The 21,174-nt window shown below is 37.7% G+C and overlaps 1 protein-coding gene and 1 long non-coding RNA gene across 7 annotated transcripts in view; both read right to left on the reverse strand.

Moving 5' to 3' along the window:
• Positions 1 to 453: 453 nt before the first annotated feature.
• Positions 454 to 1,108, reverse strand: LOC114161658 (uncharacterized). The gene is made up of 2 exons (XR_003599061.1): positions 609 to 1,108; positions 454 to 548 (listed from the first exon to the last, which is right to left on the reverse strand). It is a non-coding gene; the product is annotated as an uncharacterized LOC114161658 (long non-coding RNA).
• A 521-nt stretch (positions 1,109 to 1,629) lies between these two features.
• The window catches only part of arap1 (ArfGAP with RhoGAP domain, ankyrin repeat and PH domain 1), a 71,174-nt gene continuing 51,629 nt past the window's right edge, over positions 1,630 to 21,174 (reverse strand). For 4 of the 6 annotated variants that reach the window (XM_028045112.1, XM_028045115.1, XM_028045116.1 and 1 more), the window contains 16 exons: positions 21,005 to 21,050; positions 20,690 to 20,853; positions 17,453 to 17,665; positions 15,538 to 15,643; positions 15,301 to 15,448; positions 14,839 to 14,922; positions 14,254 to 14,340; positions 13,983 to 14,094; positions 12,562 to 12,675; positions 12,332 to 12,477; positions 12,160 to 12,242; positions 11,480 to 11,539; positions 6,687 to 6,750; positions 5,891 to 6,049; positions 4,670 to 4,715; positions 1,630 to 2,806 (listed from right to left, as the gene is read on the reverse strand). In XM_028045112.1, the coding sequence (XP_027900913.1) occupies positions 4,695 to 4,715; positions 5,891 to 6,049; positions 6,687 to 6,750; positions 11,480 to 11,539; positions 12,160 to 12,242; positions 12,332 to 12,477; positions 12,562 to 12,675; positions 13,983 to 14,094; positions 14,254 to 14,340; positions 14,839 to 14,922; positions 15,301 to 15,448; positions 15,538 to 15,643; positions 17,453 to 17,665; positions 20,690 to 20,853; positions 21,005 to 21,050 (1,607 nt within the window). In that variant the 3' untranslated portion in view covers positions 1,630 to 2,806; positions 4,670 to 4,694. The remainder of the gene's footprint in view (positions 2,807 to 4,669; positions 4,716 to 5,890; positions 6,050 to 6,686; positions 6,751 to 11,479; positions 11,540 to 12,159; positions 12,243 to 12,331; positions 12,478 to 12,561; positions 12,676 to 13,982; positions 14,095 to 14,253; positions 14,341 to 14,838; positions 14,923 to 15,300; positions 15,449 to 15,537; positions 15,644 to 17,452; positions 17,666 to 20,689; positions 20,854 to 21,004; positions 21,051 to 21,174) is intronic. The other 2 variants (XM_028045114.1, XM_028045113.1) reach the window with 2 other exon arrangements.

Below are 21,174 nucleotides of genomic sequence, written 5' to 3' on the forward strand. Positions count from 1 at the left end.
TGTCAGTTCTGCTTAAAAGAATGAAAGAAGAGCTGGTGGACCACCGTGACGCGCACACACTCACACACATATAGAAGCCATCCTGAGGGTCCCTAGCTGATCACTGTAACCCACCACACAGTGACAGAGCTGACGTTCTTCCTCACAGCCCATCTATAGGCTTCTATTTTAGGGCTTTTGCGTGACATTGTCATGAAACCTGCAGGCTTTGCAGAAGTTTCTGTCTCTACGTGTTTGTATTGTACAGATGCAAAATGTTGTGGCATGAGTTGAGGTCCAGCTCGTCTTTTCACAGCTTGTGTGTGTGCCTGTGTATTAGTCTCACAAAAGGATGGAGGGAAAACAGAATTACCATGCAGCCACACCACAGCTGGAAGGCACCAACTTTTTTGGTGCAGCTAATGAATAACAGGAGGGTCATGACTATGCATGTTCAAACAGAAACAGTGCATATACAACTAGATTAATGCGTTTATTAGTTTCACAGGCGCCAATTATAATAACCCTTACGTTGATCAACAACTATATGACAAGTTTTCAGCTGAAAACTGAAATTATAATAACCCTTACGTTGATCAACAACTATGTGACAAGTTTTCAGCTGAAACCTCTTTAAAAAACGTGATAGCATTGATAAATAAATTTATAAACTGGAAAATGGTAGCAAACTCCTGGTTAAAAAATTTTGCAAATATTAATTAGACATGCTAAAAGTGCAGCCAATCCTTTGTTTCATTCTCTTAGTTTAGGATCTGGGTGTCAAATTTCAGTCCTTGCAGGTCAGTTGAAATATGTCCCAGGCTCATCACGTCTGAATCAGATCTTTGGGGATTGGGATTTGACACCTGTGGTTCCAGAGCCAAGTACTTAACAGAAAGAGAGCCAAATTGACTGATTATTGGGTTTTATGTTTTATGAGCATCCTCTCCTTCTATGTCAAAGGCCAGATTAGCCAGTGGCATGATCTATTTTCTTTCCCATTTTGAAGAATGGATAATAGAAAAGTTCCCAGAGATTAACATTTATATATATACATATTGTTGCACGTTCCTGTATTTTTCAGCTATATATACAGTATATATATATAAATATATAGCTGAAAAATAGCTGAAAAATACAGGAACGTGTAACAAAAAACAGAGCTTTAATTTTAAAAAATATATATATATTTTTATATATTTGTTAAAATTATATTATGTTGTCATGACATAGACAGTTTTAATACATATGGAAAAATGTTTTTATAAAAGTTACATACTGTAGCTTTAATTGTTTCCAAAAAATATTTTTAAAAAAATTCTCCTGTAATAAATGAAATATAAATGCCAATTTAAGTTCATTAAATAGTATTTTGCAACATGGGAGCTTAGCTTGTATTTGTGTGCAATAAATATTTTATATAAGTATTACAACAATTATCGAAATATTAAACAAATTTAAAGGGTGTTTTAACTAAAACAACTTAGAAGTCAAAAAGTTGAACAAATCTGACTGGAGGTGCAGCATCTGCTGTCAAAATGAATGAAACTTTAAAAGAAGGAAAACCTACAGGAGGGTCTCGAACAACAAACACAACACGAGATGAAGGAACAGAAAATTGTTTTCAACAGAATAACCCAAAACCTGGAATATTAAATAAGACATTGCACTGCATTTTAATTAGTTTTTCATTGACAAAGTTTAAATGTTTGCTTCGAACAATTAAAACACTTTACTGACAACACCCCACATTGCAGATAGACAAAGAGACATTACGTTAAATTAAGTGTAATAAATTTGTGATCTACACCTTCAGAAATACTGCTGGTTATTGATAAAGGCCGCATCAATGCAACTCAAGCAAAACAAAGAACCAACAGGGAGAAACAAGACAGCTGAGAAATAAAAACAAAACAACTTCATGTTTAAATAAGTACAGATGCTTAGAAGAAAAAGAACCTTTTTAAGGTACTCTAAAGTTATTTAACAACAAATCAGGTACTTCAGTTTTTCTCATAGTTCACCAAATTTGTAGCTAAAAACTCTGACTTTACTATGATGGAGATCTGCTGGTTAAGGATCGACTTACTTTTGAAGCCCTGAAGCTGCTGGTTTCCATATGATCAGACTGTCCTCTTGAGCAGAAGTGACAATTTTGCCTAAGCTGCTGCACAGATTTCCAGCAGAGAAGCAGATGTTGGTCGAACAGCGGACACGTTTGAGTCCCAGTCCAGAAGAAATTAGATCACAACCTCCTCTGATCTCAGATTTCCTTTACAACAACCACTCAGCTCTCTGCTGCATAATTAAATAACTCATTTCCAAAGCAATCGTATTTAAAGTGAATAAAAAAAACAATTAGCTACAAAAGACTTTCAAACTTGTATTAAAAAAATTAAAAAACATACAAGCACTCAGTTTTTGTGCCAAACTAACTCTATACAACAAATACACTAGGGGAATAAAGTGTGTGTCTTTTTTTTGACTCCAGTAAACAATGAGAACAGTGGAACCTGGTGCATGACAAGCTGGAAAAAGCTGGAGAAATCTTTGTGGTTTATTCCTTTTTCTTTTAATGCCAACACTCCATTCATCCAGGTGTGAACGGAAAGGGGTGCAGGATGGGCTTCTCACAGGGTCCTGCCGTTGATTTACCTTTTTTTTTTCTCTTTTCTTTTTTTTCTGGTCTTGTTGGGTGGAGCTGCAAGTTCACATTTCTAATGATGAGTCCATGCTCTCAGAGTGTCCATCACTCTGCTCCGTACAATCACCGAATGAGGAAGTTCCTGGATTATTCAGAATCATCCGATGAGCTTCTCCTTCCTACCTTTGAACAACAAACATCCATCATGTCAGAAACTGAACATCACATTTCATCTCAAACTCATCCTGTCACAAACATCAGTAAAGGTTAGAGTATGTATGCAGCCCATCTCCCTGAAGCTAAATCAGTTTCACTGTATTTAATAAAGTCTCTTGAGAGGTCAAGCTTAAAATTCTCCATCCAGACCACTGACGTCTCGCAGCCATGGCAACCAGATATGAGGCCGCTCATGAGATGTGGACTCAATAAGCTGTGGTCAAGAGGACAGATAAACACAGATGCAGCAAGACGGCTCCACCAGTCAACCATTTTAAACTGAAGGGTGAGACTCTGATTCCCGTTCAGCCTTCATTCTACAGAACAATATATAGTCTACATATTTTCAGATAAATGGGATAAAACTGAATACCTGCATTGAGCACAAAGTTATTTTTTAAAGCCATGATTTACTTACTAACCACTTTTAATTTGCCATAGTTGGAATTCAAAAGTATTCCTTTGTAATAAGCCTGTTCAAGTAAAAAACATGTATTCCTCCCTTCACTGGCGCTTCTTAAAGCTTGAATCTCAATATATTTTATTTATGTTTTTTTTCTCTCTCTGAACTGAATTTACACATTTTAAAAGCAATCCTGCAGTTTTCACCAACACAAAAACATTTTACTCATTGATATTACAGATCCTAAAAGATATATAAAAATGGTTTTGGTTCTGAAGTGAAATAACTCCATTTAGTCAATTAAAAAGTTTGATCATTCATTGCCCATTTTTGAAAAATAAGAAAGGAATTTCAATATTTTAGCTATCTTTTAAATTTGCTCTTTAGTAGATGACAGGTGAGTTTCATGAACCTCCAAATGTCTTGCAAAAGTTTTCATACCACTAGAACTTCTGTTATGTTGCAACCACAAATTTTAGTATGTTTTACTGGGATTTCCTGATAGACCAACACAAGGTTCAGTATAAATCCAGCTGTTCTGTGAAGGCCTCAGAGGACATTAATGCACAAAAAGTGTCATGAACACCAAGAAACACAGTAAACAGGTCATGGAGAAAGGTGTGAAGAAGCTTTTATCACCATAAAAACAAATCTCAAACAATGGTTCCAGGAGGACATCTTTATCCTCATGACAGGAGGTAGCAGAGTTGGGTTATAAAATAATATCCCAAGTTTGAGCATCTCAGATCTGTTCAATGTCTAAAACTTTAACAAGTATGCAGAAAAACCTGTAAAGGGGCTGTGTTATGACTTGGCCAAACATGAAATGCTGTAGTTCTACTTTAGATGGTGTTTATTGTGATCATCTCCGGGTGAAAAGAAAAAGTGAAGATGTGTAATATATTTACTGGACATCCAGGCAAGTTAAAGACGAAAACATAGCAGGTCAAAGTTCATGTTGGCCACATTCTTTTTCCTTCCATTTCGAATTTATGCATATTTTTTGGTCTAGTATGTAAAATCTCACATAATACACGGAGGCTTGGGGCTGTAACATGATAAAAGCTCAGTGGTAAGAATATTTTCTGAAAGGCACGGTGTGCTCCGCTAGCTCTCTAGCTTTATATGACATCTACACTCAGCTGCCCTAATATGTAGGCCAACAAAAATAATTCAGCAGAACAACTTTGCTATAAAACATTTACGAAGTTTCTCATTTATTAGTTTTTCTTAACTTTGAAGAGAAGACAACTCAAAATCAAGATGTTCCCCTCACCATATATAGCCTTTAATGGTTTAGCTAAGAGTTGTAGGGATGTTTTGAAGACCAGTGAAGTTGATAAAGCTCGTGTGTTTTATGAAGTACATTACGTAGAATGTGAATCTAAAACACGATCTGTATTTTTCACTGCAAGCTCGAAAGTTACCTTGCTGCTGCCATTGCTGTGAGCGTTACCGCACATCTCTAAGGAGCTGAAACATAAATAGAAAAAGTTTTTGACAAAGAAGCAAATGAAACAATCAAAACCTGGGCCAGTTGGATAAAGTGTGACTTTCTCAGTGATTCTTCGTCCTGCTCCCATGTCTACTCCTGTATCACTCCACCTCTCACACCCCTATCAGAAATATTGTTCAGTTCATACATCGGACAGGACACCATCAGAAGGAAACATCAATAGGAGGTAACAGCGAACAGCACCGCCACCAAGGATATTTTTTGTTAGTGGAAGTTCCAGCAGAAGTAACTTGAATCCTTGTGTGCCACTACAGTGTGCAGCCAAGTAATGAGCAGTGTGTGGCAGCTGAAACAGCAGGAGGAGACGACAGCAACTTCAGATTGTGGACATTTGTTTGTCACAGCAGAGCAGGACGGTTTGGTGCTGCACTGCAAGGTTTCGTGACGAATTGAGAGAACAGATGGAGAGGCTGATGTGGATGCTGCTTGAACAGGTCTGGTTTAATGTCGGTGTGCTTGAAACTGAGCCAAACAAACCCTCTGTCAAAGTTTGTTTATTCAAGTACGCAGAGACGCCAGTCAGCGAGCCATGCTCTGAAACGGTGTAAACCGCAATCTGTCTGAGACGGAAATTTACTAAACATGTGCAATTGTTTGTGTTTCTCTGGGCTTTGGCAGATATTTACCAGACCTATTCTTTCTCCAGGTCTGTTTTCTCAACTCTCAGTGAAACATGCCTGCAATGTGAAGATGCTGTTGTGTCCTCCTGTTGTCTGAGTTCTTAAACGTTTTCAGGCCCAGACACAAATTGGTCTTGTAAAACAACCCCAAATAGTAAAAAGGATTTTTGTTTAAATCATCACATTTAAAGAACCCAGATCCTGTTATAACTATATATAAATCATGGTCAAATCACAGGATCAGTACATATTCATGCTGTGCAGGTATGACCCGTAGCTCTATTTCTCCTTCTAAGCTAAAGGATTGCAGAGGAAAAAAGAAATAAAATGCATTCAAGCTGAATTTTAAAAACTAAAATCAGTCCTCCCAGGGACATTAAAGTTGTACTATATATCAGGTTTGAGGTTCACAGCCGCCTGTTCAGCATGAATATCTCTGATTAGTCGACAGCTCCAGATCGAGCCGTCCCGTTTGTCCAAGATTAGGCCCAGTGATTGGCAGATTGACTCACAGCAAGCGCGTCTTGGCTGAAAGCTGCTACGCTGTTCCGCATCTCATTCTCACTGCCACGCAATGGGATCAGTGACACGTTACCGTGACGAGTGTCCGGCAGCACACGGCTCACCGGGTTCTGCTGGACTCCGTCCTGGGGCCACAGGTTGCCATCGTTCTAAAAGTAAGAACAGACTGAGACAATCAGCAATGACTTTCATTGTTTTGTTTGTTTTTTTTGTGCCAAAGAGATTCAACACAATCAGGATTCTTAACATTTAAAATGTCCTGCTGAAGCCATACAACTATCTGAAAAAAATAGAGATTCATGAATTTCAAATTATTACAACAGATCTGCAACACATGTATTGGCTCCGATTATAAAAAATGGGCAAAACATACAATACATAAAAACTGCACATTTATTCAGTAGGAATTGAATGACCCAATCATGGATGTTAAAGAGAGAGGAACCTTTGACAACTCAGTATGTGTTGATTGTGATCAACTTTAAAAAGTATCAACTGAAATAATGCTTCAGTTACGTTAGTTGAGAATAATTAGAGGTGTCAAAAAGTAAAACTTCAGTGGCATTAAAATTAATTCTCCCGCAACACATAATTTTTAACCAACTGAATAAATATACACAAAGTGAAGTCTTGAGTTTTCTAAAATTGCCAGTATGAGATTTAGCTAGTATACCAAAACAATTATTTATTAGCTTAGGTTCTTACACACCTTTACCAGGGTGCCAGTAAATGTTACAGAGGCTGCAGGAGCAATGTATGTACATTTGCATTTGAGAGAGGACCCACCTGAATACTAAGAAATGTAGCGTACCACTCCCTCATCTCCGACTGGGTTTCACAGCAGAGATACCTGTAAATAAATGGATAGCAATAAGGTGAGCCAGACAGTGGAACAAACTCGGGAGGCACAGAGTGTGCTTGTGCGTGTGTGTGTGGAGGAGAGGCAGATAAGCTCTGGGAGACCGAGGAAAATGTAGGAAAACAAAATAAGAAAACAAAGACTTAGTCAAAGATATTAACTGATTTTGTCATGCCATCCCCTATTGCACCTGGCAGTGACGTCAATGGAGTAAATACAGAGAGAGCGCAAGCTAATTTCCAAAAGAAAGCACAGGAAAACTTTGAGTACAATTATTTATCTATGCCTGTTTGCACTCGAGTTTAAGTGTTGGTTGTAGAAATCATGGTGTGTGCATGTGCATCATTGAAGCCACTTCGGCTGGAGTCATCGATCACGTTGTGATAACGAATAAACAGCTTTATTTACACAGACACTACTGTTAGCAGCACTGATATGAACTAAAATAATTATTCCAGAGCTCTCCACTGAGGCACAAGAACAACACAAAACTAAACAGCAGGTAGTGTTTGAGGTATACCGCACACATTAAAACGACACACGTACTGAAAAGCCCCTCACATGCAGATTCCCTCTCTGAGCCTTGTTGGCATCATTATGCCTAATAGAGCTCATTAGTGGTTGTTACTGTGAATCAAAAGAGGAGCAAGCCTTCCTACAGTTTATATCTGCTAAAACAGTTTTCACTTGTTTGTTGCTTACAATTTACTGCCAACTGCTCCACACCGTCAGCTGTAAACAACTGAGAGCTAAACGGGGTTTATTGCAGATACAAGAAAGATTTAGCGAGAAGAAGAGCAATTAAATGATAAGCTCTCAATAACAATAAAGACATTCTGATTCTGATACTGAGAAATTTTTGTGGCTCCAAGAAAATGAAGACAAAAATACTGTGTCTTTATGTATTTGCTATATTCGTCTTCTCCATTCCCTGTCGTCCTTATACTTTCTCTCTCCGTCTGTGTGTTTTTCTCTCAGGTGTGCTTCTAGATGGAAGAGACGTGACAATGGAGCGTAACAAAACGATAATATGGCCCACAGCATGACGGGGACAGGGCTCCCATTACTTCTGTGAAGATGTTTACTGCTGTTGACAATGCCAGCCTCAGTGTGACGTGAACACGAACATTATAACATGCAGAACTAGGGTGTCCGTGCAGAGGCATACACATTAGGCATTAACTCTGGAGAACCAATAGGAAAAGCTTTCAGTGTCTGAAACATGCACACCCTGTACAATTTTAACAATGACTTCAATATTTACTTGTTTGTTTTTAAAATTTATACATGTTGCTATACTTTGTAATATGGTTTTCTTCAGTTGTCTGGCTCCACCTTAGGAAAATTGAACTTATGACAATTTCTCCACTCTTCATTGCCATAAATACATTTAATTTCGTGAATCAATATCAACACATTGGAGAGATTCTCAGATCAGCTTTATTGATACACCAACATACGCCTAAATCCTCCTGTACTCTCCAGAATCTCTAAGATTGCTCAGACCTTGCTAGATTGTGGCAGTTTTAGAAAATCTCATTAAAGGTGAAGGTGGTCATAAAGCTACTAGACTCTCATCCACAAGGGGCTTCCCTGCTGCTTTAGCCCAAATCTGCACTAGGATGTTTCTTCATTTCACTAAAAGGAAGGTTTCTGTAATTTCACCATCAGTTGCAATCTTAATGCGTTGGAGGAAACACCTTCAGAATGTATTTTTTTTGCTTATAACAAGTATGGCCAGATGACACAAACCTGTGTAATAATCTCCCTAAAGAAACCAAAAGCAGTAAACCAATTTTTTATTTTTAAGAAAATACTAAAATATAATCAAGATATAATGAAGTGTATTTACTCAGTAGAGTGCTATATCATTACAAAGACAATATATACTTATTCTTTGTTATTTTCTTTTTATATATATATATGCCTGTTTTGTGTTTAAAAGTGTATTTATAGTGATGGTTGACTGATACTTAATTGCTTATGGTGTACTGAAGTGACTTTTGAGAGAAGGGGTACACTATAGAAATGTTTGTCTTCCAACTACTCCTTTTCATTCAAAGCTTTTTTTTATATCCTCGTGTGGTATGTTCATTTTAAACTGTAAATGAACAAATAAATAAATAAATGATGTTTATAGGGTTTTTAGTGTAGAGTACAGCACCTTGCAAAGCAGCAAATGTGTGCAATAATCTGAGGTTTTATGTGAGTGGCACTGTGAGGTTCATAAATCGGCATTATAAACCACATGAGGAAAATAGAATGCAGGGCTTTCCTTAAACACATTTTGCATTTGTGCATTACAGCTTAGACAAAAAAAGCAACTCCCTCAGTCTCTCAGCATCTTGCTTATTTGTATAATTTGGAGGTGTGTGCGCTTCTCTCCAATCCCGGTCCACATGGAGCAAATGACGCACTGATCTCTACACGCAGGAGGCCTGAGCTTGTTGATTTTAGCTGCTTGGCTACATAGCTTTTGTTGCAGCTAGAGCAGTGCCAGAACATGACGCACATGACAGCCGTGATACAAAAAAATGAACAATAACTCTGAGAACTGTCAGGCCTTTTTGGGTGCTATGAGGTTGCAGCCTTGGCTTAAGAGACGTAAGTAATCAGGTAAATAAAAGCTTTTTGATGTTTATATATTCCTTTTCACACAAACAAATATCACAAAATACTACACAGTACAGAATAAAAATACAAAGGGGTACATAAAATGGAAAAAACAAAGTAAAGCTATCATTAAAAAGGAAAGTGATATTAGTGTACTGTTGCACGGTTGAAAAAAAAAGATGAAAACACAAAAAAAGACACTCCAGAGGAAAAAATGAATGAACAGGATCTTACATAAAGGATGGTTTACAAAGTTTTCAGCTGCTTTTTAAAAGAGATAGCAGTTCTCATCCTCAGAGGGAGAGTTCTAGAGTCTGGAGGCTACAGCAGAAAATGCTCTGTCACCTTTTGTCTTCAGTCTGGGGCGCTTCATAATCAGTAGGTTTGGCCCCCTGGACCTTACAGACTTACTGGGGGTATAAAGATCAATGACATATGCTGGCATTTGTCCATAAAAAGCCCTAAAATCCAGAACCAGAATCTTAAAGCGAGGGGTAACACAAGTTTATTTTGAAAACTTGGTCAAAAGTCTTGCACCAGCATTTTTGAACCATCTGCAATACGAAGAGTAAAAAGTGATGGATGGGATTTTATTGCTGCTACCGGGTTCCTTCATGCAACATCTGGGACCCTGATATGCTGCAACCAAGTTAATATATCATCACAATTTAAATTAAGATTCCAAATAAAGAAAAAGCCCAAAAAAGATGGGAAACCCAAATGCTTTTTCTCTAGTAAGGGAGAGCGCATGCCTTTCGATGCATCCAAAAAACTTGTCCAAGACCCTTAATGTCACTGTGCAGTCTTAGCCTACTTTAAAGGGGGGCAAACACACACATTATGCCGATGCACAAACACATCAGAGGAACGGGGATGTGAAGAGACCTGGAGCTGAACACAGCCATGGTTATAGGTATTCTGGTGTGTTTACCCTCTAGGTGGAGACGACCTTTCATATGCCTCACTCACCAAACTCTCATGCAGCGATCTGACCTGTTTTCTCTGAGAGAAGAAAAGCCTCCAGTTCCTGATGTTTGTCATATCTACATGCATACTTTATTATGAATATGATCAAACTTCCACTAAGAGAAAAATACCACAGCATTCTAAACATAAAGAAAAGCAAATGCATCAGCACAAAAACAGCAATGTCCTTCTGCAAACACAAAATCTTATTGGTGTTGCAATACTTTCTGACACCTTTACTCTTTGAACAAGAAAGGAGGATTGTATGGCACTGATATAAGTTTCCAAAGTAGCTGTATTATTTTGGGAGACTTAGGAGTAAAAGTTAATCAAAACTATTAAAAAAATTATTTAAGTCATTACCTAAATCTTCATTTTAACAATAACATAGAAATGCTTGATACATGGCATTGCAGGAAGTAAAATATTTTCTCATAATTTAGTTACAATATATTGTGTAAAACTGAAAAATCAACCTTCATTTCTTTACATTTTGCTTTATGGGGCCAGAATTTCAGCTAATATTAAAATAAATCGGTTTTATCAGTAATTTCCAGCCTGCTTGAAGGCACTCTAAACCATTTTCTGGGCACTTTTTTGTGCATTATCATCATTCGAGTATTTTACTATTTTAATAAGAATGTCTTTTTATTGTTGTTGTTAGTCAAGGTATTGAAATCATTAATTATTAAAGTACAGAAAGCATTTCCCACACAATATGGAGAGCATAACTATAAACTCAATTATCGCCAGTATTCTGTTTGTATGCTGGAGATACCGTAATATTTTTGTCCTAACAGTTTACAAGAATATCTGAAGCTTGGAGGCAAAGTATAAACAATAGGGGTGTTCAAGAAGGTGATTTTTAAAGTGAATAATTAATTTCTGAATTTAAAGATTTTTTGAGAAGACGGAGTTGTGGTAGAATTGAAGGTTATAAAAAGTAATCATTAAGTTTTATAGTAGATACTTACCTAGATGCACATTAATGTGAGAAGAGTATGATGTGTTGTTTAGTGATGTTATCTGATCAGTTATAGTTTATGCATAAACTAACAAATCCAAGTGACAAACTGAGGTATCAGGAATGATGGGATATCAGATGTGGCAAAACTTAGAAAATGTATTGAGAGTAACTCACCACTGTTGTCTCTCTGGTTTTTCTTGTTTCTTGCTCTCATACACAACAGTCAAACCCCAACTAGAAACACAGAGACATAAAATCGCGTTCAGATTTATTCCTGGCCTTAGTCTGTCCTCTAGTGGTGCCACAGAATGTTTGCAAGTTTTATTGGATGAGCACAAGATGAATAAGATGAAAGAAAATAATACTGTTCAACTAATAAACAGGTATTATTGTTATTATTAGAAGCCAAAACAAACAAAAAACCCCTATGTAACATTCTGTGTGTACAAAAATATTTTTTGTTTTATGAAACCAACAGAATCACAATTCTTGGCAATATAGCAAGTAAAATGCTGAGTGTTCTTGATCTAGAGCCTCCAAAATCAGTCCTCAAGTTCAGATAAACTGCAAGTGTTTGATGTTTCCCTGGTTTAGTACGCCTAAATGTACTGTGTTGGAACAAATTTACAAAATGGAGGAGGCTGGCCCACTGAGAACTGGAGTTGGACGTCTTCTCTAGATCAGATCCTGTCTTACACTATTTTACTACATAGCAGGGATAAACGTGCAGCAGAATATATTTGTGCTCATTGATGACTAATTTGAGATTCCTCTATTTTTCCCCTTACTATAAAGTTTTTTCTCTAGATAAGCTGACAGTTTATTTGCCGTTTGGTGATCATGCATTTTCTCACCATGTAGGAGGACGGAGCTTCTTCTTGATTCCCAAGTAAATCTTCAAGTTTTTTATGATCCATTCCCGTTCTATACGGTTACTCTGAGAGAAAAACAAAACAGGTCATGAGTCTGTGAAGGAATATCTGCATCAATTTGAATAATTTTTGTCTTATGTACCACTGCTCTTACTCTAACATCCTTGTACATTCTGAGAGAGGTGACATTGAGAATGAAAAATCGATCGTGGAAATTTCCAGAGGATAGCCCCAAACCCAGGATGCTTCGCTCTTCTCTGTATTTCATCATCCCGTGCTTGGATACGTCGACTTTAGTGGCTAAGAGGAAGAATTGAGGTTCTCCGATTATGCATAAATAACATTGGGAGATTTACAGAAAGGTTTTTTTTTTAATGTCTTTACCAAGGTACGTGATCATGGCGTCCATAGCAGGCTGTTTCTTGATGAGAAGATGTGACTCATTGCCAGCAGAGTGAAGAATGGGCAAGACTCGCTCCTGATAATGCAGCGGACGTTCTGAGAAAGCAAAAGATTTAAAGCCAAAATTATTCCAGAAAATAATGAAAGGAATTATTTCAATGAGAAAACAATGACAAGAGAAACAGGAAGCTGGAAACTGGATCTCTAACCCGTATTGGGAAATCAGCTGGGTTTTACTGGCATTTGATGAGCCATCAACAAGCTTCCTGGCAGAGGCCCGGCCAGTCCTACATACCAAGCCAAACAAAAGATTGCACAGCAAACTGTCACAATGCTGAGAAGTGTCTTTCTTCTTGAAGGGTTTGTTTTTCAATCTGAAAAGGGGGCACTTTACAGACTTTTTGTCACTATTCTTGTTTTAACACAGCTTACATCATGATGAATAAATCCATGTTTATTTTTAAACTAGAAACTAAAAAAATATATTTATTTGGCCAGAAGTGCTTATTGGTTCATAAAACCAACAACTATTATTAAGCCTGAACTATTGCAAGCTTTATGTCACAGTATGCAGGGTTGTCTCCACATAGTCTTAGAAAGCAGCAAGGTTTTTAATAGGCAGTTGATGGTGTTTTGATTATAGGTTGTAGGCACTTGTAAAATGTCTTGTGTTATTATATTCTAGCTTGCATAAGTCAGATGCTTATCTCCGAAAGCCTCAATAAAAAAATAAGCTGCACAGACTTTGTGTCAACAATATACGAGGCTGTTGAGGAGAATCTGTTTAGAGGACCTCATTCTTGGAAATTCTTTATTTAATTAGTACTGGAAGTGTAAATATTTTTTTATTGTAGTCTTATGCTATCTTCATACTTATCCAGATTTAAATCATATTGGAATGAAGCTTTATACTTTCCCAAACTTTAAAGGGTAAGAAGTTAAATGACTCAGCACAAGGCAAGAAAAGATAAGAATTGACCTGTGAACTGTGATGTTCAATCATAATATGAAGGTAGGAGGTTGTTATGATGTAAAATGAAATTTCTTTAAAGTTGTTTTTGATATATACAGCACTTCAAAAATGAAGGTAACATGGTTACTTTATTGTTCTATAAAATTGCACTGTGTGCCTGCAAAATATATAGTTTTCCCTTACCCCGTTTGCCCCCTTTAATTACAAGCTTCAGAATTAATTTGGTTCTAAAATGGGTTCACTAAAATTCTTCTATGGACTTTCCCCTGCATTTTTTTCCCCACTGATGCGCACACACACACACGCACACACACACACACACCCACACACCCACACACGCGCACGCCCACCCCCACACACGTAGAAATTAAATGAAGTCATCATTTGTTCCACTTTCTCCCCTTCCTCGCCACTTTTCCAATTATCTCACCGATTTCCTCGCAGACCTCCCAACAGCTCCAGTAATCCTTATCTTTGACTGGAATGTTGCGCCTGTCCAAAACCTCGTACGCCAGCTCTGCTGCAGTCATTGAACCAGGAATCTGAGAGGAGAGCAAAACAGGAAATCCAGAGTTAAACTACAATCAGTGTAACAAAGACAAAAACGTTCATTAATATAACCAGCTATTGCAGCAAAGAGAGATAAGTGGGCAATAAACCATAAAATAGGATGTTGTGCCAGTTATTAAAGCCCATTTTACCTTGACATGCTGCTCTGCTGTGTCCTTCCGCTCTTCCAGATATACAGTACAGATGAAGTGGCCGTCACCTTCGAATCTCGGACGTGACTAAAACAGAAACATGCAGAAACTGTCAGATAAAGTGCAACAGAATGCATCAACATAAGCATATGTATAAGATGAATTAATCCTGAGTACAAGTAAAGCAAATGAAGCAATCAAGATGTGATTAAAATGAATGTAGCTTCAGTTTAATAAGTCATATTAATCCGCTGCATTAACTGCTTAGCAATTACAGCCATTGTTTATAAATATACCGAGGCACATGAAACATAGCTTATAATAAAGTTATAAAAATGCAATACTTCTATTAGTAATCAGCAGTGCTACAAGTCTGTAAACCGACAAGGAAGCAAGTCAAAATTAAACATTGAACTCCACACTGGTCAGATACCATCAAGTCTGAGCTTGTGAAAATGGGCGAGCGAACAGCATGAAGGTGATAAAGATATAACAAGTCAGGTGAGATTTGACAAAAACCTGACTGTGAGGCAGAAAGTCCCTAGCAAAGCAGCTGAGATCAGAATAAAAATGAGTTATGCTCACAGGAAACTTGGTGTTGAGGTTGTCTCTCATTCTGATGATGGCTTTGATCTCCTCCAGTTGCCTCTTCAGCTGCTGCTCATCCACCTACCAAATCAGCATGAACACATTCACTCACAAACAAACACAAGATTATCAATGGTCAACTTCAAAAGCATTGCAATAATAGTAGTATGTGTAAAGTCTAACATCTTTTTCCTGTAATCCAGACCTAAATCCAACCAAGAATCTGTCGCAGGATTTGAAAACAGAGATACATAACTGATACTGGAAAGAAGGGGAAAAGGCTGTTTTTAAATGTGTAGAAATGTTAGAGACCTACCCCAAAAAACTAATTGCAGCAGCAGGTCTTACATCTGAGCTAGATCTTACAGTTAATTTAAAAAGCCAAGATCTTTAGGGTTTGAATGAAACTGAATCTAAAGAAAAGCACAGCTTTCTCATGTTATTCCTTTTGAGACTCGCCTCAAATATGACTGTGTAGTGCTCTATGAGGTCCTCTACGGCTCGGCCGGCGGTGTAGTCCTTCCCATCGGTTTGGAACAGAGTGGGACCGAACACTATGGCCAGGTTGTGGAGGTTCATCTGATTTAGGTCAGAGAAACGCTGCACGCTGAAGCACACAATGAAAATAAGCCATCTGAGCACGCACACACGAAGTCAGTGAAGCTCATAGCTCATAGTTGTCTATTGATCTCTCACCAGTAGAGGTGGTTGATGAGGGCTTGTAGTGTAGCCTTGTTGACGCGAGGCAGTCTGTCCAATAGGGCCTTGTATTCTGAGATTTTGGTATTTTCATCCTGTAAGGCTGGAAAACATGAGAGAGAAAGGAGCGAAGTTATGGAGAGAAAGGACTGAAAAGTATTGCTGGTGAGACATGATGGCACTGGCTACAGCACATTCAGAAAAAATTATTTGACTTAAAATGATTGAGTTTGAATATTTTTGAAACTATCTAAAAAGATATAAATACATTTCTTCCTCCTTCAGATTTTACTCATTGCACAGTTTGAACAGGCACCTACGGCATTCACTTTTTTGTTTCTCCATCAGACAACACAGGGGGGCAAAACATTCTGAGGGAAAATGATTCACGGATATCCTTTTTTTTAATAAGCTCTGGGAAGTGTGGCTACATTGTACTCAGTCCCCCAGCACCAATACTTTGTAGGGTCACATTTAATTGCATTTACAGGAGCAGGCATTTCAGGATCAATCTCCACCAGTTTTGGACATTTGGAGACTGATTATTTTTTTTTTGTGCTAATTTTTCAAGTTTTAGCAGAAATTCTCATGTGAATTTAGGCTTGGACTTTGACTGGGCCATTCTTATACATGAGTATGCTTTGATCGTAACCAGTCCTGTGTGTCTCTGGCTGTATGTTCAAGGTTTTTCTCCAGCTGGAAGGTCAACCTTCCCAAAGTCTCATGAGATTTGGAGCCTCTTCACACAATTTTCCCAAGCAGTCCCCTATATTTAGCCATCTATTGACTCAGAACAATATGTGTGCCCCAGATGAATAAAAGTATTCCCACCGCATCCTGTTATCACCACAGTGTTTTACAGTAGGGATGGTACAGTATGAGGAGGTTAATGTGCCACGTTAGTTTACTGCCACACAAGAGCTTTCCATACAGGCTAAAAACCTTCTTCCACACATTTGCTGTGGCTTGTTGGGGTCACAAATCAACAAATGTGGGATCTTGAGATCCTATTCAAAAATGAATACAAAAAACAAATAGGTAAAAACCTCAGACTGGCTGTTTATGCAGTTTTTGCTCTCATCAAAGTACCTATTAATTGTCTCAGTAAAAATATTTTCATAACTAACCAACAGTAATGGTCACGGCCTTTCAATGTTACTTTGTGAATCAGAAGCTAAGAATTTTGGAAACCACTGCTTTAAGTGTGCATCAAAGTGCCACCGTGATGTCTTATGGTCTTCTTTCTACAAATGCTCTCTTCTTGGCTCCCTTCCACAAAGGATAGATGAGTGGACTGCATGTTTAATTGCTGTCCTTTGACAGATTATCCCACTTCAGCTGCCTTGTAGCGATAGGGTCTTCTACAAAGGATTAATTCAGAGGGAACGGAATACAAGTGCATGCTACTCTTTTCAGATTTTATTTCAAAACATTTGGAAACTATGTAAGATTTTCTATCTATTTTACAATAATCTATTACTTTGTTCTGCTTTGTCACATGAAGTTTAACTAAAATACATTCAACTTCATGGTTGTTAATAGAAAAGCTTTAAGGATTATGAACACTTTTATAAGGTGACATATCTCCAGCAGTGATTAGGTGAGAGGCAGAGTAAACTCCAGACGCATCACCAGTCCATCACAGTACCAGTAGAGACACAGAGAACAGACGACCATTCGTGTCTGCATGACTCACACCTACAATAGTCAAGTCAATAGTTAACCCAACACGGATGTTTTTTGACCTTTGGGTGGAAGCCAAAAACAACAGACGCATTCACGAGAACATGTCAGCTGTACAGAGAAGGATCTTAGCAAGGATTAAACACAGGGCCTACGTCTATTGGAAATATTTTGTGTCCGGAATTGTTCACACAGCCTAGTTGTATGTGCGCCGTCGTGTCCAAATTACCAGTGATGGCGAGCCAGCTGTAGGCATACTCTGATGTAAACAGCCCCTCCTCTAACTCCCTGAAGAAGCGTTTGAGAGTGTTGGAGACGTCATCCACTTGATGCTCTCCCTCCTTCAATCGAAGGCTACGAGCATCTCGGCGGAATCTGTCGCACAAGGCTGCCACACGGGAGTTCACGCCGCTTTTCCGATAAATTCCCTCCGATGTCATACCTGGAAGAAATAAAACACAATTTAACACTCATATGAAAACACACACACATATATATATATAGATATATAAACTGTTGTTCCTCTGAAAGCATTTATTAAATTGAAGTTGCATGATTCCTACTCATCTTTCATGTCAAACTAGATCAAATACTGTCAGTTTTAGGCCCTGATTAAATATAAATGAAAAGGTTACATGTAATTTTACATCAAATATAGATAGACTGCAAATATTATTAATGACCAAAACTGCAAGCATGCAACAAATTAAATAAGATGGGAACAAAAATAATCCATTTGCCTCCTAAAGTGCCTGAGAGGACATTAGTGAGTTGTCAACATACAATAGACTAAATTTAATTAAATTAACAGTCTTCTGAGTCACAAAGCATTTAACTGTACGGCCATCAGCTTTCGGTTTCCAAGACAGCTGTTCCTAAAATGCTAAACACATGACAGCTGACATGATGGTAATCATGTTGGAGGTGGAAGTTCTGAGGCAGTCCATCTAAAAAGATCTTGATAGACAAACTCATTCTGGGAAATTCACTACTTAATTTCCAAGTCTGGATCTCTATTCTTTTCACATTCTTTTGTTCACCCTTCATTCCCATCCAGATCATATTGAAATCAAGTGTTATACTTTCCCAAACTTTAAGAGACAAGAAAAAAGTTAAAAGGCTGAGCACAGGCTAAGAAAAGTTAACTGAGCTCAAAGAACTGTGCAAAACTGTGACATCCGACCATAAGCTGAAGCTATTGAAGCTCAATTGAAGATTTAATTACTCATTAAACATTTGTTTCCAGTGTTGGGAACAATTTATTCTCAGTCAGCTGGTTGTTGTTTTTTCCGAACTAAAAGAATTAACTGAAAACATCAGTATTTAAAACATGTGCAACTACCACTTCCACAACAAAGCCTTCAGTAAATCAAAAAAAGAAATGTTTTTCTTTGATGTTTGCTTAGTAAAAGCAGCCAACATCAAATATCCGTTTCCACTAAATCTGTGTTTAACTGTGTGAAAAACACATTCCTGTATGACATGAATTTTTCCTCCTTTCATATAAGCAGAGACAGAGAATGTGTGGGAAAGCATGAATAAACATGCAGGACTCGATCACGTTGTAATGGATGATTGCATTAGCTGGAACAGCAGATGAACAAGGAAACAGGATCTGTTTTCCCTGTTGGGTGGTTGGGAGGGAGGAAGCCTTACAGATGAGAGATAAAATGGAGAACACAAAACACAAGCAAAGAAAAAGAGGAGAATGGAGAGAAATGGAGGTGGAACAGAGTTTCTTTGTTGTCGTGTGGTCCGTTGATTCTCCCACAGACTGAACCTTTGTTACAGTCACATGAGTTCACAGACACAGGTGGGACTCTCTCAGCACTGCAGATTATAACTACAGAACAGCCGAATACACTGGGAGTAAAACTAAGAGAATAATGCTTTGCACTGGGATTTTGTGTGACAGACAACACAAAGTAGCACATAACTGAAGTGGAAGGAAAGTCATTCATAATTTTCAATGTATTTTTATTAAAGAAAAGCTTTAAAAAAACGTGCCCTGCATTTCTATTTATCTCCCTTGCAACCAATTTCCTTCAGAAGTCACTTACTTAGGAAATTATTAGTGGCAATGAAGAAAACAACAGTAACTCTGGAGGAGCTGCAGCTGTCTAAAGCTGAGGTGCGAGAATGCGAGTACCAAGAAGAAAGCCATTGTTGTAAATAAGAAGTCCTAGTTAAAGTTTGCTCCCAGTTATGCAGGGGACGAAGCAAATATGTATATAATGGTGCTCATGTCAGCATATCACACCTGGATACACCATCCCCTTAGTGAAACATGGTGAGGACAGCATCAGGCTGTGGGGTTCTTTTTTTCCAGAAGGGTGAGGGAAACTGGTCAAAGTTGATGTGAAGATGAATGGAGCTAGTTATGCTAATTAAATGCGTAATTCCAGAAGAAAATCCTGCATCAGGTTAAAGCCTAAACATACAACCAGAGTAAAAATGGAATAATTTAGTTCAAAGCATATTTATAACTCAACATTCCTATCTAAATCCAATCGAGAATCTGTGGCAAGGCCTTGCCACAGATGTCCACTGTTCACTTCAAGGACTTGCATTCATAAAGAATTTTGAAAACAGCGTATGCTTTTTGTCCCACTTCACAACTATACACTACTTTGTGGTCTATAAATAAAAAAAACCCCAAAATACATAAAAACATATGGCTGTCATGAGACGAAAGGTAAAAAGAATCAAGTGATACAAATACTTTAACAAAGGATTATATGCATGAGGATGTTTTTTTTCTAAGAATTATAGTTTGTGTCCACATGTCACATTTTAGAATGGAATATGATGTTTTCCAAACTTAAACATTTAGATTCAGATTTTTCAGACACTTTTTAGCTATTTTTTCTGGCATGAATACAAAAAGAAATTACAGCAGGGTAACTGATTATGGAAATTGATAACACAAAATAAGAAAACACACCACGTGTATTGACATAAGTAAAATGCTTCCTTCAAAAAACGTTTATGATGTTGGTTTTTACCTGAGCAACATCAAGCTAAATATATTTCTAGAAATTCATAAGTACAATCCGTTTTTTAGGCATGGGCTAATGAGAAATTCTCACTGTAAAAAATACAATGCTTTCACTGTATAGCGGTATTCACAAAAATGTGCAAGGATTTTCTCTACGCTTTATACAGCTGGAAAAATCATATTTTTCATTAAAAGGACTTTCAGAAACAAAATGTCTTGAGAGGAAATTTTTGTGGCTTTTGATTTGAACAGAAACTTTTCAAACCTTTATAGCCTTAAGCATTCCCCCTCTTGTTGTCATTGTTATGTTAAAGTCCAAAATACTGTAGAGATGACCAAAGTGTCAAGAAAGTAATATTTCTGGAACTCTTCATTACCAGAAATCTAATTTTATGGTGAATAATGATGTAACAGAACTATATTTTTCATCCTTTTTTACTTGAACAAATTCCAAAAGATGTCTCTCACCGCACTGCGTGATGTAGTCGATGCAGCTGAGTACAATGACAGGTATATCTGTGTCTGTGAGCTGCTGCTGACTCAGTGTGTCTCCTCCGCTCCCTGCCGCTGCTTGGATAGCCCCACACCAGCCGGCAAAGTCCAACTTCCTTTCTCCCTCGATATACAGAGTCCTTAATAAAAACAGAGACACAGTCAAAAGAAGAAAATAAACAGGTGATATATACAGAAGCATTTTTTCTTGTTTCTCTAATTTCTCTATTTAGAAAGGTGTGTGCAATTAGAAAATTAGAAATAGGATTTTACACCACTACTTGCCCTCACCTGCCTTTCTCCACAAGAACCAACACTTCATTGTCTTGTTGAATTGCTGTAAGGGGACAAGAAATGATTATTGAATCTGACCAACACATGCCTGTTGCCATCCTTGTTCCAAATATATTAATTCTATAGAGTAAAAGGGTCTTTATGGGTTTGTCTTCTTATGTCTCACT

This window comes from Xiphophorus couchianus, chromosome 18 (assembly GCF_001444195.1).
Source record: "Xiphophorus couchianus chromosome 18, X_couchianus-1.0, whole genome shotgun sequence".
NCBI classification, from domain to species: Eukaryota; Metazoa; Chordata; class Actinopteri; order Cyprinodontiformes; family Poeciliidae; genus Xiphophorus; species Xiphophorus couchianus.